The sequence below is a fragment of the Arachis stenosperma genome, chromosome 1 (assembly GCF_014773155.1).
Source record: "Arachis stenosperma cultivar V10309 chromosome 1, arast.V10309.gnm1.PFL2, whole genome shotgun sequence".
NCBI classification, from domain to species: domain Eukaryota; kingdom Viridiplantae; phylum Streptophyta; class Magnoliopsida; order Fabales; family Fabaceae; genus Arachis; species Arachis stenosperma.
Window position 1 is genome coordinate 133,453,795 of NC_080377.1, and position 16,561 is coordinate 133,470,355.

A 16,561-nucleotide genomic window follows, 5' to 3' on the forward strand; every position below is an offset into this window, starting at 1 on the left:
GCATGCATAAACCGTGGTAAGTCACCACGGTTTATGAGGAAAGTGGCTTACACATAAAACCCGGTAACCCACCGCGGTTTATGTGTGTGTAGCTATATAAGTAACTTACACATAATAAACGCCTCACATTTCGTCGATATATCCTGCCACGTGAGCGACGCCATTTAGTCGGTACAAGTGATCCTCACCCTCCATTGGCTATTCAAGCAACAACTGCAGCAAAGTGGAAGTGTTCCTCTTCGGTTGAAGGCCAAGCAACCGGTGAGAATTAAGTTTGGGAAGTTGAACCTATTCAAGATCACCTTCAGGGTTAGGTGCTGGATTGTTGTGGATAATCTTAATGCTAATAACTCCATTAGAATCAAGAGCAGTAGCTGCAAGTTCAGGCTCAAGTTATAGATCATAATTCTTTGGTGCTTATTATAACTATTGTTCATTATAATTACTAATAGTACAATATATGCCATATATATTGCTATGTATTACTATATACTATTTTTTTTATATGGTCTTGGATTGAGATTATTATTTTATTTTTTTATTTTTACTTTACAGATGGAGATTTATATTTTAGGATTTTTCTTAGTTCTGTACTCTTAATTCTGTATTTTTCTGCCATTACTCATGCCCATATTATTTTTTGGTGATCATGCTATAGCTTATATTATATTGTTATATCCTTTATACTATTTTTGGTAACATGCTATCCTATATATATGTTTAATACCTTATTGTTAATTTTTTTTATTATTTTTAATGTAACATGATACAAAGTGTACTAACAAAATATTTAATTACAGGATTTTTGTGAAAAAATGTATATAGTAGTACTATCTTTGGAAAAAAATAAATGTTCTGTTTGGATTTTCTATATTAAATAATTACCTTGTTAACAAAAATTTAGACAAGATTACTTATATAGCTACACACACATAAACCGCGGTGGGTTACCGGGTTTTATGTGTAAGCCACTTTCCTCATAAACCGTGGTGACTTACCACGGTTTATGCATGCCATCCATCCTTCGTAAACCGTGGTGACTTACCACGGTTTACACTCAATATTTTTTGCCCCTAAACCGTTGTGACCTGCCACGGTTTATGCAGGTTTCGTAAACCGTGGTGGGTTGCCACGGATTACATAGAGTACGTTTTTGCACATGCACGTAACAACAATCAATTTTGCACATTTAAGTAAAGGATTCTGCCATTCTATTTATTTAAGTAAATTGCCCAAAAATTAATTTATATATATATCTAATATGATTGATAAAATTTAGGACGCTTATTTCTTTCCTTTCGCCGTTCAAATTTACTAAATAAAGAATTATTTAATTGCATAAATCTAATTAAATAAAAATATAAAATTTTGCTAATACATCAAAATTAATTCTTAAAAATATATGTTTTCTATTTTCTTTAAGTTATTTATAATTTTATATCATTTTTAAAGTTAATATTCAAACACGTCAAAATAATACAATAAAAAAGAGATAGTAATCAAATTGATTCTTTGATTTTTATATGATGATAAAATTAATTTTTTAAATTAAATCGATTCAAATTAAACCGTTCATCCAATCTCATTCAAATTGAAAATGAATTAAAATTGCACTAATTTAAATTTGATTAAATTTTATTTTTTATAAATTGCATGGATCAAATTGAATTTTAGATTTATTTTTAATATTGATCTAATCCAATCCAAAATACATAATGTGTTATAATATTATTATTTTATTATTATATTTATAATTTTATTTATAATATATTCAATTTGTTATATATTTATATATTATTTATATATTATTATTATTTAATAAATATTTTATATTTAAAATGAAATTTATTTATTTATTTTAATTAATCTATAATTTTATTCTATTATTAAATTAGTATTAATTATTTAAAATTTAATATTAAAATTTATTATATATATTTATTTTTTTAATTGACAAAATCATAAATTCAATTCAATTCAAATAATTTGAAATTAGAAATTTAAAAAAAAAATCATTCAACTCAAATTGCACGGCAAACACTCCCTGCTAACAAGAAAGAATAGAGTAAAAGGACAAGAATGTCCTCGTGGGGAAGAAATCCAAGTTCTGTTTTGTTTGTTGTACGGTTAAAAACAAAAAACCACTGTGCCTGTGGCCTTTTTCTCTAGTCTAGACCCCGCTCCCAGCCACCTCAATCCTCAAAGTTCTTATTTTTGAATTTTCAGAGAAAACAGAATCCCCAAATTTCTTGTGCTCGTTGAATTGGAGTTTCTCCCTCTCTACACAAGGCATCAATTTCAGGTTAATCTATGTTTTTCTTCTGGTGTCTTTTCACTCCTTATTACGGTTTTCTTTGGTCTTTTCAGTTTCGATCGTTTTTTTTTTTAGTTGCAGAAGCCTTGTTATTATGTATTGCGTGGTGCTTGTAGGGTCATAAAATTTTGACTCTCTATTTTTAAAATTTTTTAATTTTTAATCTGCGTAAGAACATGAATCAGGTGTTTTTGCTGTTCTTCCTATGCACTTGTGTGGATTCGCTTACATAAATGTTGAATAGCACCGACAGAATTAGTGATACTCCCTTAAATGTGGAGGAACTTGTTCAACTTGGAACAACATATAGAGAGGTGTGATCTTATTCTATCTTTTCAACTCGTTACTTTGTGCACTTTAATTGTTTTATTTTTTCGGTAGTGAAATGTCTATCTTTGTCTTTGGTTTAGAATGAATGAATGAATAAATAAATTGGTTAGTTCGGTTCTTGACTTTGAAAAGAAACTTCTTGTTTGATTTTGTTGGATTTGCAATGCTTTTTTATGAGTGTAATTTGCACATATCTTTCCTGTTATTCATTTCTTCTTTTCTCTGTGATATGCAGCTTAGAAAAGAGAAGGATGTGTTGGAAAGATCCCAAACCCAAGGCTTTCAACTAATCCGGGTACGTTACATGCTAGGTTGCTTTCAAGAAACCAGACAAAGAACTGAAAGAAGTTATATTATTCTCTTCTATTGGATGTCTCACTTGGGCCTATATGCATGATGGATCAATAAAAATACTCTAATATCTATGTTTCAGTTACCTGGTTGTTGTGGCTAATTTTAACTTAGTAATATGAGATTGTACTGCTTGTTGATTTCGTAGGGTGCTGCTGATGCTCTGATGTTAAATTTTTATTCTCAACTCCTGTTGCTAATTGTAGGATTCAGAATAAATCTATGCTCTAATATTTTCATTAGTAAGATGAGATTGCGGTGTTAAGTGTATATTCACCTGTACTGCCAAGTGCCAACAGATGGTAAAGAATTTAAAAGAACGCAGATTTGAACCTTGGACAGACAACTTCTGTTTTTGTTTATAAATAATGCTCCTTTTAGTATTGTAAGCATCAACATGATGTTCTGAAAGTGTTTCTGATTAACTACTTAATACGAATGTTCTTTTATAACATTGATGTAGATAATGGAACAACATGGGAAATCATTGTTAGAAGCTCATAAAGAAGACAAGAAGACCATTGAGAGGTTGGAAAAAGAGCTGCTTAATTGTTCTCAAGAAATTGGTTGGTTTCCTTGCTTCAGCTCCTTCCATGTGAAAGTGATAAAACCTTTTTTCATAAATCAACAATGTCTTTTTTCCCTCTCAAGAGAAGCTTCTCAATTTCGATATTTATGTCATTCATCCAGCAGTGTGGATAATCATATATTGCGCACACAAACTTCATACTTTTATCACAGATGATTGCCATTGAATATTAGTGTTTTCTTCCTTAGATGTCTCTTTTACTGGAAAATTAATTTACAATAGTTGTTGAATTCCGATGGAAAGCATTTATTAGTTGAATCGTGACTCATGAACTAAAGATTTGATGTTACTCTTATTGCCTTTATTTGTCAATACTTTATACAGATTTTCTTCAGGATCACCTCAGTTCAAGGAACACAGAGGTGAACAACCTAGAAGCTCGTGTGCTCGCCCTTGAAATGAAATTGGAGGAGATGGAATATTTACAAGAAGAGGTTTTCAGCTTAAGGGAGGAGCTGCAAAATTCCAATTCAAAGCAAGCATCACTAATACACGAATTAGAGACTAAAGAAGTGGAATTAGAGAAGTCAGCTTTGTTCATAGAGAAACTGGAGGAATCGATTTCATCTCTGGCATTAGAGTCTCAACTTGAAATAGAGAGTATGAAACTAGATATGATGGCCTTGGAACAGGGTCTTTTTGAGGCCAAGAAATTCCAAGACGAAACCTTAGAAGAAAATAATAGAATGGGTAGATTGGTTGATGAACTCCAGTTTGCATTTGAGGATGCACAAAAAGACATCATCTCTCTAGATGAGGAAAACAAGGATCTTAGAAAGAAGCTCGAGACCGCCACCATGAACACTCGAATGTTTTCCCAAAAGGTTGAAGAGTGGCTGGAAAACAAGGAAATTTCACAAATAAAGAAACAGTCATCCTTGAGTTCATTACCTTGTAATTCAACCATATCAGAAGATGTAAGGTACATATTTGAAGTTTTGTTTAGATGCTTGATTAATAAAAGTTGACATGTGAGTATTTGACCAGTTACAAATTTTTTGTTTGATTACATAATACTAATAATTGATGAAAGGAAGTAGACACTTCTAATTGGATACTTATGCTAAAGGAAAAGATTTGATTATGTGATCCTTCTTTCACTAATCACTGTGGACAGTATAGAATAGGTGCCTTATTGTCTCATTTTTAGTTGTGTTTGTAATACTGTAATCTTTTTCTCTTTCTTTTTTCAATTATAAAAAAACCTTTATAATTTAAATTGTTCGTTCACTAAATGTTCTCCCAATATTTCCTCAGCACTTATGGAGGAGTATTGGGTCCACTCCTTGGAAGATTGACAACAATCGTAAATCCAGCTGCAGATTTAAAAGGGAAGATGGAGATGTTACGTCAAATCCAGGAATATGAATTTCTTGTGAATAAACTTAAGGTATATGAAAAAGTCCAATCAATGAAGCAATCTATGTAAATTTTATCATACAAAGGCAAGAAACAACACTTGTCCCGTTGCGCGACATATCACCTTTTGAATTTTGAGATTGGGAATTTATGTGGTATCTTGACTCTGTTTGCTAGGAAGAATTGCGAGTGGAAAAGTTGAAGGCCAAAGAGGAAGCAGAGGACTTAACTCAGGAAATGGCTGAGCTGCGGTACCAACTTACAAATTTGCTTGAAGAAGAATGTAAGCGCCGCGCTTGCATTGAACAGGCATCACTGCAAAGAATTGCCGAGTTAGAAGCACAGGTATGAACTTGAAAGCTAAATTACTCACTCTTCCACCCTTCATTTTCCCCTTTTCACTTATCAGGTATCACTCAAGGATGTAACTTTTTCCTTCTCTTTTTGCTTATTCAAGCTTCAAAGGCAGCTCAAAATCCATTAATTGCTGTCAGACATCTCCTTGAAGGGTAGAGGATGGCATTTTTCAAAGTCTATTCAGGTTCAACGATGGATAATGTACTTAAACGGTTCGTGTCGATTAATATCAAAAGTTGCCTATTATGTTTCATATCTAAGAATAATAAAGGAACATTGTGAAGTATGATCTGAACAGAATATAATGAGAATGCAGATGAGTTTTGTTTCAATTGTTAAAAATGAAGTTCGCCACATTTTTTTGACAAAATTTGTATACTATTTATCAGTCTTCCTCTTTCCTATCTGACTCTTTAAATTGCTATTCTTTCTCAGGGCAAGAAAATTGTTACATTGTGGAGACTGCTTTTTCTCCAAAGGCAGAATAAAATCTAGGATGATTCTTAGGCCTGGTCTCAAATATTCGTTTGAAGCCAAAACAATGAATGTTGATCTCATAGAAGAGAACAGATCAACTTTAACTGAAGTGTAAGTGTTGGATTGGGGTAGTAATTGTACATGGTCAACCAATGAAATGTTGTTAGCATATTTGAGTTCATGTTTTCTGTTGAATAATTATTAGAATAATGTTATACATTTAAGTGTTTTTGTTAAATAAGTCCAATCAAATTGGTCTAATATGAACAAAAATTAATTAGGAAAAATATTACTCCAAGTCTTATTGTTTAACTTAGTTGGCCTTGGTTCATAAAAATACTTCGATGTGTAGCATTACTATAATTATTAACCCACATATAGTTAAATGAGCTTTAGTGGGTTATAAATATGATCAATTTTATTAATTTATGCAAACATATGTTTGTTTATTTATGAATTCTTGGGACCAATATTGAATTTCACTTGCTAGAAAAATATTTATGGTTGATTTTTTCTTGCACATGCTATTACCATAGAAATATAAAAAAAAGATTTTCTAAAACAAGAAAATTATAAAACGAAACAGTAAAAGTGTAAACCCCGGTTAAATTAGTAGATAATTAGTCAATAAATTAGTTTTTAATAAGGAGGATTAGAAATGCGAATATTATATCAAAATAGGGTAGAACTCACCGAAACGAGAATTTTGACACTAATTTTGAAGAAAACGGTCCAAGATTGGACCGAAAGGACCGAACCGGTTGAACCGGACCCGAACCGGGCTGTCGGTTCAACCGGACCAGCCCTATTAAATGAACCCAGCTTTGTCTTCTCCCTCGTTACTGCAGCAACGAAGCTTTCAGCTTCCAGGGAGAAGAGAAACGAGAAACATTCCCGTAACCCTCACGTTAATTCTCGATCCCCGTAACTTCTCCGTCCGAGCTCCAATCGCCGCACCGTTTGCGGCCACGCGTTCACCGCGTCGAGCTCTACATTTCTACCGGAACAATTTCATAGGTAACTTGCTATTTCACTCTCAGCTTCATCTTCCCCCAATTTTCGAATTTTAAGTGGGAATATTGAATTTCTTTGATTTCTGATGTTTTAGGATCCAATTAGTTTGAGAGAAACGTTCACTCTTGCTTATGTGAAGCTTGGGTAAGGTGAGGATACGATAATTCTATTTTATTTTCATTAAATTTGAGCTTTGAGTATTAAATTGGGTATATATGTATTATGAATGTGTATTAGGTTGAAAATAAATAATTGGAGCTTGAAACTGTGAATACTGGAACTTGGAGGAAGCGGATTAGTTGAGTTTTGAGGGGTTGTCTTGGTTTTGAATAAATAGCTTTGGTCGTTACGTGGAAATCGGCCAAGGTATGGTTTATGTTTCTTGCATTTAATATATAATGTTCTGTGAAAACTTAGGCTAGGTGACCATAGGATAAGTTGGAATGCGGGCGTATGTTTAATGTTTAGTAATTTTTCGATGAATATATTTGGTTGAAGTTTATTGGATAATTAGTTATTAATTTTGGATGGTGAATGTTATTATTGATGAACATGGTTAGTTTGGTGCTTGTTGATTAATTAATGATTCGGTGAATTATTGATTTGAGGTATTTTGTGTTAAAAGCCTAGGAATTGTGAACTATGATTCTTAGTTGAATTTTGGTTGTTGGATTTGAATATTGTATGAGTTTAATTGTTGATCTGAAGTAGATTTTTGTGGAGATTGTTTTGATAATGAGGAAGAGAATGTTGGATTGAGAAGAATGCAGGTTTGGACCCGAAAAGGGTGGCAAAGTCCGAGTTTTAGAGGAAATGCTGCCGAAATTTTATAAAAAATTAGAGATTTTGTTTATATGATTATTTAAAAAGATTTAGATTTAAAGGTTATGGTTTGATTTTGAGTTATTAAGAAAATGAGCATGTTTTAAGTTTGATTCATTTAGAAAAGAATGAATTATGTTTTGGATTAGAACTATTGATAGACGGAGTGGGAGGTGTGATAATGAAGGATAAGGATTGAATATGATTGATGTATGATGATGAATGAAATGTGATTGAGAATGATGTGGATATTGATGAATTATAATTAAATTATTTAAATGGCTTATGAATTTGAATAATCTGAGATACGAGATTCCCTGGATTAAGTGCCGTGGCTTGCCACCACGTGTACCAGGTTGAAAACTCGATACTCTGTTGACCCTACGACGTAAGTGTGACCGGGCACTATATAAATTCCCGGGAATGTTACCCCCATTGAGCAATATTGATTATTTGAGAAAAATCTATGCATAGACTCTTGGGGATGCACGTCGGGGGACCGTCTAAGGACAATTCAGACTTGTCGGGTTGGCTGGATAACCGACAGATGAGCCTCATCAGCCATAGGACAGGCATGCATCATATGCATATTACTTGAATTACTTGCTTGTGCTCTAATTGGGTGTGCCTATCTGTATTTGCCATGTTAAATGTATATTTGTTATCTGCAGTACTTGTAACCTTCTTGTGTTCGCCTTTGTCTGTTTAGTTGTCTGTGAAAATGCATGATGGAGTTGGAGGTATGGAGGAATGGCAGTATGGGATTTAGATTTAAGGTTAAGTTAAGTTAGGATTAAATATTTTTAGAGAACCACCTTTTATGGCTTCTGTTTAATACTTTAAGCTCTATAATCTGAGTGTCGGTGTTCTAGGATTGCCTCTGGCATTCCCAGAACCTTATATATTATGTGTGTGGCACCTTTACCATACTGAGAACCTCCGGTTCTCATTCCATACTATGTTGTTGTTTTTCAGATGCAGGTCGAGAGGCATCTTGTTAGGCGTCTGAACTCTTGAAGCGAAGTGGTTACTGGGATATTTTGTTATGCTATGATGTATATATATGTACTTAGATTTCTCTCCGCATGACTTATTCTTTTTGATCCTCTTAGAGGTTTATGGAGAGGCAGGATTGTGTATATGTACTTTTGGGTTTGGATACGTATGTATATATGTGTAAATATTCTCCGGCCAGTCTTGACTTCGCAGGCTGAGTTAGGAGCTTGATATTTTGTATCTTTGGCACTCTATTCCCACTTCTGTTAGCTTATGTTTGATAGTTATGGTTTTCTTAGCACGTAAGTTAACTCGTCCCTTGAGCGTTGCGCCTTTATTGTGCGATTTTTATTTTCCCCTTTTCTTCAAGGCTCCTAGCATATTATAATTCTTCTGCTATTATATGTACTCATTTTATTTTAGAGGTCGTAATACCACACCACATTTGTTTTACGACTTAAGCGTAAAGCTTAGTGTGGTAGGGTGTTACATTATGGTATCAGAGCAGTTCGTTCCTATAGAGCCTGAAAGACGGACTGATTGTGCTTCTGCGCATTCTCTATATATGTGTTTATGTGCTATTAGGATATCTGATTGATATATATGGCATAAACGTTTGTGAGCATGCATTTGGAACTTAAAGCATTAGACCTGCGATATTGAGACTGATCAACTTAATATCACTTGTTTGGTGTGTATAGGGACCAGATGTCGACTCGCGGACGCGGTCGCGGGCGAGGTAGAGGTAGGACAGGCACCGTTACTCCTGTACCCACATGGACTGATCCAGTAGACTTTATGGCTGCCCTGGGAAATATGGCTGCAGCTATGCAGGCAACAGCTGAGGCACTGGGTAATCAGATAAATCAGGGTAATCATGGGAATAATAATGATGAGGACGGTCCTATGACACTTGCTACATTTCTAAAAGTTCATCCTCCAACCTTCAGGGGAACCTCAAATCCCACTGATGCAGATAATTGGATTCAGGCTATGGAAAGGGCATTACAGGCACAACAGGTTCCTGAAGAGCAATGGGTTGAATTTGGAACTTATCAGTTGCAAGGTGAAGCTCAGTATTGGTGGCAGGGAACACGACGTATCCTGCAGCCTGATGGTGCTGCGATTCCTTGGGAGGTTTTCCGGACAGAGTTCTATAAGAAATACTTTCCTAATTCAGCTAGAAATGCCAAGGAACTTGAATTAATGCAGTTAAAGCAGGGACAGATGACTGTTGCTGAGTATACCAGTAAATTTGAGGAGTTATGTCGCTTTTCTCGTATCTGTCAAGGTGCGCCTGAAGATTTTGTTGAATGGAAGTGTATTAAATATGAGGGAGGTCTTCGGAGCGATATTCTGAGCTTCGTTGCCCCAATGGAGATTAGGGTGTTTTCTGAATTGGTGAATAAGAGTAGGGTGGCTGAGGATTGTGTGAGGAAGGCGGCAGCAGAGAAAGGGAGTTTGAGGATGCCTTTTCAGAGGCCTTCAGGGAGGAACTTTGCTCCGAGAGGTAGGAATTTCAAGCGTGGAGGCTTTGTTCCACAGCAGACTCAGGGTCAGGGTAATTATAGAAGATCGAATATTACTGCTAATCAAGGAAAAATGTTTGGGAAGCAGCCACAGCAGGATCTGAATTGTCAAAAGTGTGGAAAATATCATCCTGGAGTTCCGTGCAGACTGGGACTTGGAGTATGCTATTCCTGTGGACAGCCTGGGCATATAGCCAGTAATTGCCCAGAGAAGAAGAAGTATGAGACTGGTAGGGTGCAGCAGCCGGGGAGAGTATACACCACTTCTACCATAGGTGCTGAGGGATCTGAGACATTGGTTAGAGGTAATTGTGAAATGGCTGGTAAAATCTTAAATGCTTTATTTGATTCAGGTGCAAGTCATTCATTTATTGCATTTGAAAAGGCCCATGAATTAGGATTGAGAATGGTGGTTTTAGGTTATGATTTGAAAGTATATAATGCTACTCATGAAGCTATGGTGACTAGGATAGGATGTCCACAAGTTTCCTTTCGAGTACAACAGCGTGAATTTGTGCATGATTTGATTTGTTTGCCTATGACTGGTCTTGATCTCATTTTGGGATTGGATTGGTTATCCAAGAATCATGTTTTGCTTGATTGTTCTGAGAAGTCAGTACAGTTTATGCCAGAAGGGTCAGAAGCACCGGTTGTGGTGAATAGTTACTATTTGAACTCTATGATAGTAAACTGTTCTGGAACCGAATGTCAGGGTATTATGTTATTAACTGCGGGAGTATCAGGTGATGATAAGAGTTTAAAGCAAATTCCGGTTGTATGTGAATTTCCAGATGTGTTTCCGGATGATATTAATGAATTCCCACCTAACCGAGAGGTTGAATTTGCAATTGAGTTGGTACCTGGATCTGGTCCAATTTCAATTACTCCTTATAGGATGTCGCCTTTAGAAATGGCTGAACTGAAAGCTCAGCTGGAAGATCTGTTGGGTAAGCATTTTATCCGACCAAGTGTTTCTCCGTGGGGAGCGCCAGTGTTACTGGTAAAGAAGAAGGATGGGAGTATGCGGCTGTGTGTCGATTATCGGCAATTGAATAAGATCACTGTGAAGAATAAATATCCGTTGCCTAGAATCGATGATCTAATGGATCAGCTACAGGGTGCCAGTGTGTTTTCTAAGATTGACCTGCGATCCGGATATCATCAGATAAGGGTTAGAGACGAGGATATTCCGAAAACTGCTTTCAGAACCCGTTATGGTCATTATGAGTATACAGTGATGTCTTTCGGGTTAACTAATGCCCCGGCAGTATTTATGGATTATATGAACATGATTTTTCGACCGTATCTGGACAAGTTTGTTATTGTCTTCATTGATGACATTCTTGTTTATTCTAAGACTGAAGAGGAACATGCTGATCATTTGCGAACTGTGCTGCAAATTCTGAGAGACAGGAAGTTATATGCTAAGTTATCTAAATGTGAGTTCTGGAAGAGTGAGGTGAAGTTTCTCGGCCACGTGGTGAGTAAGCAGGGGATAGCTGTGGATCCTGCTAAGGTGGAAGCAGTGATGAATTGGGAGCGACCAACTTCAGTGACAGAGATAAGAAGTTTCCTAGGTTTGGCGGGGTATTATCGGAGATTCATTAAGGGATTTTCACAGCTCGCCTTACCTTTAACTAAATTGACTAGGAAGGATACGCCTTTTGTCTGGACTCCAGAATGTGAAGAGAGCTTCCAAGCATTAAAGCACAGGTTGACTACTGCACCTGTATTGGTGTTACCTGAACTAAGTGAACCATTTGAAGTGTACTGTGATGCATCTCTGAAAGGTTTGGGGTGTGTTTTGATGCAGCACCAGAATGTTGTAGCATACGCCTCACGGCAATTAAGGCCGCATGAGATGAACTACCCGACACACGATTTAGAACTTGCTGCTGTTGTGTTTGCTTTAAAGATTTGGAGGCACTACCTCTATGGTGTTAAGTTTCTTGTTTTCTCAGACCATAAGAGTTTGAAGTATCTTTTTGAGCAGAAAGAGTTGAATATGCGTCAGAGGAGGTGGATGGAGCTTCTGAAAGATTATGATTTTGAATTGAATTATCATCCAGGAAAAGCGAACGTTGTGGCGGACGCTTTGAGTCGAAAGTCTTTATATGCGGCTTGGATGATGCTACGGGAGGAAGAGTTACTGAAGGCATTCCAAGGTTTGAATTTAGGAATTAGAGAAGAATCTGGAATCCTGTGTTTGAGTCAGTTGCAAATTTCTAGTGATTTTAAATCAGAACTTCTGAAGGCTCATCGAGACAGTGAAGCGTTACGTAAGGTATTACCAGCAGTCGAACAGGGGAAACAGTGGAGAGTGTCAGAAGGACAGGATGGTTTGTGGAGGTTCAAGAACCGGATTATTGTGCCAGATATTGGAGACCTGCGACAGAGAATCTTGAAGGAAGCTCATAAGAGTGGATTCTCAATTCACCCAGGGAGTACTAAAATGTATCAGGATCTGAAAGCGATGTTCTGGTGGCCAGGGATGAAAAATGATGTGGCATTGCATGTATCTAAATGTTTAACGTGTCAGAAGGTTAAGATTGAGCATCAGAGACCATCAGGGACCCTTCAGCCTTTGGAGATTCCACAATGGAAATGGGAGAGTATTGCAATGGATTTTGTGATAGGTTTGCCTAGAACCCGATCTGGTTGTGACGCTATTTGGGTGGTTGTGGATCGACTAACAAAATCAGCTCACTTTCTTCCTATCCGAATAAGTTGCACAATGGAGGAATTGGCTCGAATGTATATTAAGAGATTGTCAGGTTGCATGGCGTGCCTTCTACTATCATATCTGATAGAGATCCTCGTTTTACATCAAGATTCTGGGGAGCTTTTCAGCGTGCATTTGGGACTCAGTTAAGCTTGAGTACTGCGTATCACCCTCAGACAGATGGTCAGTCAGAAAGAACTATTCAGACCTTGGAGGATATGTTAAGGGCTTGTGTTTTAGACCAGCCGACGAGCTGGGATCGGTATATGCCATTAATAGAATTTGCTTATAATAATAGCTATCATGCGAGCATCGGAATGGCTCCATATGAGGCTCTGTATGGCAGAAAATGTCAATCTCCATTGTGTTGGTATGAAACTGGAGAAAGGAGTTTATTAGGGCCTGAAATGATAGCTGAAACGACTGAGCAGATAAAGAAGATTCGTAGTCGAATGCTTATAGCCCAAAGCTGCCAGAAGAGCTATGCTGATCAAAGGCGAAAGCCTTTGGAATTCGAAGAAAGAGAACATGTCTTTCTGAAAGTTACACCAACCACTGGAGTAGGAAGATCTATTAAGACTAAGAAACTAAATCCCGTTATATTGGACCATTTGAGATTCTGAAGAGGATTGGGCCAGTGGCTTATAGAATCGCCTTACCGCCATATCTTTCGAATTTGCACGACGTATTTCATGTGTCTCAACTTAGGAAGTACACTCCTGACGCAAGTCATGTTCTGGAACCAGAACCAATCCAAGTAAGAGAAGATCTAACACTTCCAGTAATTCCAGTGAGAATTGATGATACTAATATTAAACGATTACGCGGAAAGGAAGTATCATTGGTAAAAGTAGCTTGGAGTCGAGCTGGTATCGAGGAACATACCTGGGAGCTCGAATCAGATATGCGAAAGGACTATCCACATCTCTTTTCAGGTAACTATATTTGAATTTTGAGGGCAAAATTCTTTATTAGGTGGGTAGAATGTAAACCCCGGTTAAATTAGTAGATAATTAGTTAATAAATTATTTTTTAATAAGGAGGATTAGAAATGCGAATATTATATCAAAATAGGGTAGAGCTCATCGAAACGAGAATTTTGACACTAATTTTGAAGAAAACGGTCCAAGAATGGACCGAAAGGACCGAACCGGTTGAACCGGACCCGAACCGGGCTGTCGGTTCAACCGGACCAGCCCTATTAAATGAACCCAGCTTTGTCTTCTCCCTCATTACTGCAGCAACGAAGCTTTCAGCTTCCAGGGAGAAGAGAAACGAGAAACATTCCCGTAACCCTCACGTTAATTCCCGATCCCCGTAACTTCTCCGTCCGAGCTCCAATCGCCGCACCGTTTGCGGCCACGCGTTCACCGCGTCGAGCTCTACATTTCTACCGGAACAATTTCATAGGTAACTTGCTATTTCACTCTCAGCTTCATCTTCCCCCAATTTTCGAATTTTAAGTGGGAATATTGAATTTCTTTGATTTCTGATGTTTTAGGATCCAATTAGCTTGAGAGAAACGTTCACTCTTGCTTATGTGAAGCTTGGGTAAGGTGAGGATACGATAATTCTATTTTATTTTCATTAAATTTGAGCTTTGAGTATTAAATTGGGTATATATGTATTATGAATGTGTATTAGGTTGAAAATAAATAATTGGAGCTTGAAACTGTGAATACTGGAACTTGGAGGAAGCGGATTAGTTGAGTTTTGAGGGGTTGTCTTGGTTTTGAATAAATAGCTTTGGTCGTTACGTGGAAATCGGCCAAGGTATGGTTTAGGTTTCTTGCATTTAATATATAATGTTCTGTGAAAACTTAGGCTAGGTGACCATAGGATAAGTTGGAATGCGGGCGTATGTTTAATGTTTAGTAATTTTTCGATGAATATATTTGGTTGAAGTTTATTGGATAATTAGTTATTAATTTTGGATGGTGAATGTTATTATTGATGAACATGGTTAGTTTGGTGCTTGTTGATTAATTAATGATTCGGTGAATTATTGATTTGAGGTATTTTGTGTTAAAAGCCTAGGAATTGTGAACTATGATTCTTAGTTGAATTTTGGTTGTTGGATTTGAATATTGTATGAGTTTAATTGTTGATCTGAAGTAGATTTTTGTGGAGATTGTTTTGATAATGAGGAAGAGAATGTTGGATTGAGAAGAATGCAGGTTTGGACCCGAAAAGGGTGGCAAAGTCCGAGTTTTAGAGGAAATGCTGCCGAAATTTTATAAAAAATTAGAGATTTTGTTTATATGATTATTTAAAAAGATTTAGATTTAAAGGTTATGGTTTGATTTTGAGTTATTAAGAAAATGAGCATGTTTTAAGTTTGATTCATTTAGAAAAGAATGAATTATGTTTTGGATTAGAACTATTGATAGACGGAGTGGGAGGTGTGATAATGAAGGATAAGGATTGAATATGATTGATGTATGATGATGAATGAAATGTGATTGAGAATGATGTGGATATTGATGAATTATAATTAAATTATTTAAATGGCTTATGAATTTGAATAATCTGAGATACGAGATTCCCTGGATTAAGTGCCGTGGCTTGCCACCACGTGTACCAGGTTGAAAACTCGATACTCTGTTGACCCTACGACGTAAGTGTGACCGGGCACTATATAAATTCCCGGGAATGTTACCCCCATTGAGCAATATTGATTATTTGAGAAAAATCTATGCATAGACTCTTGGGGATGCACGTCGGGGGACCGTCTAAGGACAATTCAGACTTGTCGGGTTGGCTGGATAACCGACAGATGAGCCTCATCAGCCATAGGACAGGCATGCATCATATGCATATTACTTGAATTACTTGCTTGTGCTCTAATTGGGTGTGCCTATCTGTATTTGCCATGTTAAATGTATATTTGTTATCTGCAGTACTTGTAACCTTCTTGTGTTCGCCTTTGTCTGTTTAGTTGTCTGTGAAAATGCATGATGGAGTTGGAGGTATGGAGGAATGGCAGTATGGGATTTAGATTTAAGGTTAAGTTAAGTTAGGATTAAATATTTTTAGAGAACCACCTTTTATGGCTTCTGTTTAATACTTTAAGCTCTATAATCTGAGTGTCGGTGTTCTAGGATTGCCTCTGGCATTCCCAGAACCTTATATATTATGTGTGTGGCACCTTTACCATACTGAGAACCTCCGGTTCTCATTCCATACTATGTTGTTGTTTTTCAGATGCAGGTCGAGAGGCATCTTGTTAGGCGTCTGGACTCTTGAAGCGAAGTGGTTACTGGGATATTTTGTTATGCTATGATGTATATATATGTACTTAGATTTCTCTCCGCATGACTTATTCTTTTTGATCCTCTTAGAGGTTTATGGAGAGGCAGGATTGTGTATATGTACTTTTGGGTTTGGATACGTATGTATATATGTGTAAATATTCTCCGGCCAGTCTTGACTTCGCAGGCTGAGTTAGGAGCTTGATATTTTGTATCTTTGGCACTCTATTCCCACTTCTGTTAGCTTATGTTTGATAGTTATGGTTTTCTTAGCACGTAAGTTAACTCGTCCCTTGAGCGTTGCGCCTTTATTGTGCGATTTTTATTTTCCCCTTTTCTTCAAGGCTCCTAGCATATTATAATTCTTCTACTATTATATGTACTCATTTTATTTTAGAGGTCGTAATACCACACCACATTTGTTTTACGACTTAAGCGTAAAGCTTAGTG

General features: G+C 36.5%; 2 protein-coding genes and 2 long non-coding RNA genes across 7 annotated transcripts; all 4 read left to right on the plus strand.

Moving 5' to 3' along the window:
• Positions 1–2,088: 2,088 nt before the first annotated feature.
• On the plus strand, positions 2,089–6,212 carry LOC130956343 (uncharacterized). 4 transcript variants are annotated; one of them, XM_057883478.1, is made up of 9 exons: positions 2,089–2,302; positions 2,500–2,628; positions 2,880–2,939; positions 3,459–3,561; positions 3,909–4,506; positions 4,842–4,974; positions 5,121–5,288; positions 5,401–5,501; positions 5,736–6,212. In XM_057883478.1, the coding sequence occupies exons 2-8, from the start codon at positions 2,548–2,550 to the stop codon at positions 5,425–5,427; spliced, it is 1,170 nt and encodes a 389-aa protein (XP_057739461.1). In that variant the 5' UTR covers positions 2,089–2,302; positions 2,500–2,547; the 3' UTR covers positions 5,428–5,501; positions 5,736–6,212. The 4 variants fall into 4 exon arrangements, with proteins under 4 accessions (XP_057739461.1, XP_057739395.1, XP_057739530.1 ...); XM_057883412.1 differs by having other exon boundaries at positions 5,401–5,512; positions 5,736–6,203; XM_057883547.1 differs by lacking the exon at positions 5,736–6,212 and having other exon boundaries at positions 5,125–5,288; positions 5,401–5,499.
• Positions 6,213–6,425: 213 nt separating this feature from the next.
• Positions 6,426–8,849, plus strand: LOC130936718 (uncharacterized). The gene is made up of 4 exons (XR_009068162.1): positions 6,426–6,794; positions 6,886–6,940; positions 7,029–7,157; positions 8,589–8,849. It is a non-coding gene; the product is annotated as an uncharacterized LOC130936718 (long non-coding RNA).
• Positions 8,850–13,267: 4,418 nt separating this feature from the next.
• Positions 13,268–13,809, plus strand: LOC130935241 (uncharacterized). Its single transcript, XM_057864886.1, has 2 exons — positions 13,268–13,402; positions 13,486–13,809. Exons 1-2 carry the CDS (start codon positions 13,268–13,270, stop codon positions 13,807–13,809), a joined length of 459 nt encoding a protein of 152 aa, XP_057720869.1.
• A 569-nt stretch (positions 13,810–14,378) lies between these two features.
• LOC130936724 (uncharacterized) lies at positions 14,379–16,359 on the plus strand. The gene is made up of 3 exons (XR_009068164.1): positions 14,379–14,416; positions 14,505–14,633; positions 16,065–16,359. It is a non-coding gene; the product is annotated as an uncharacterized LOC130936724 (long non-coding RNA).
• The last annotated feature ends 202 nt before the right edge of the window (positions 16,360–16,561 follow it).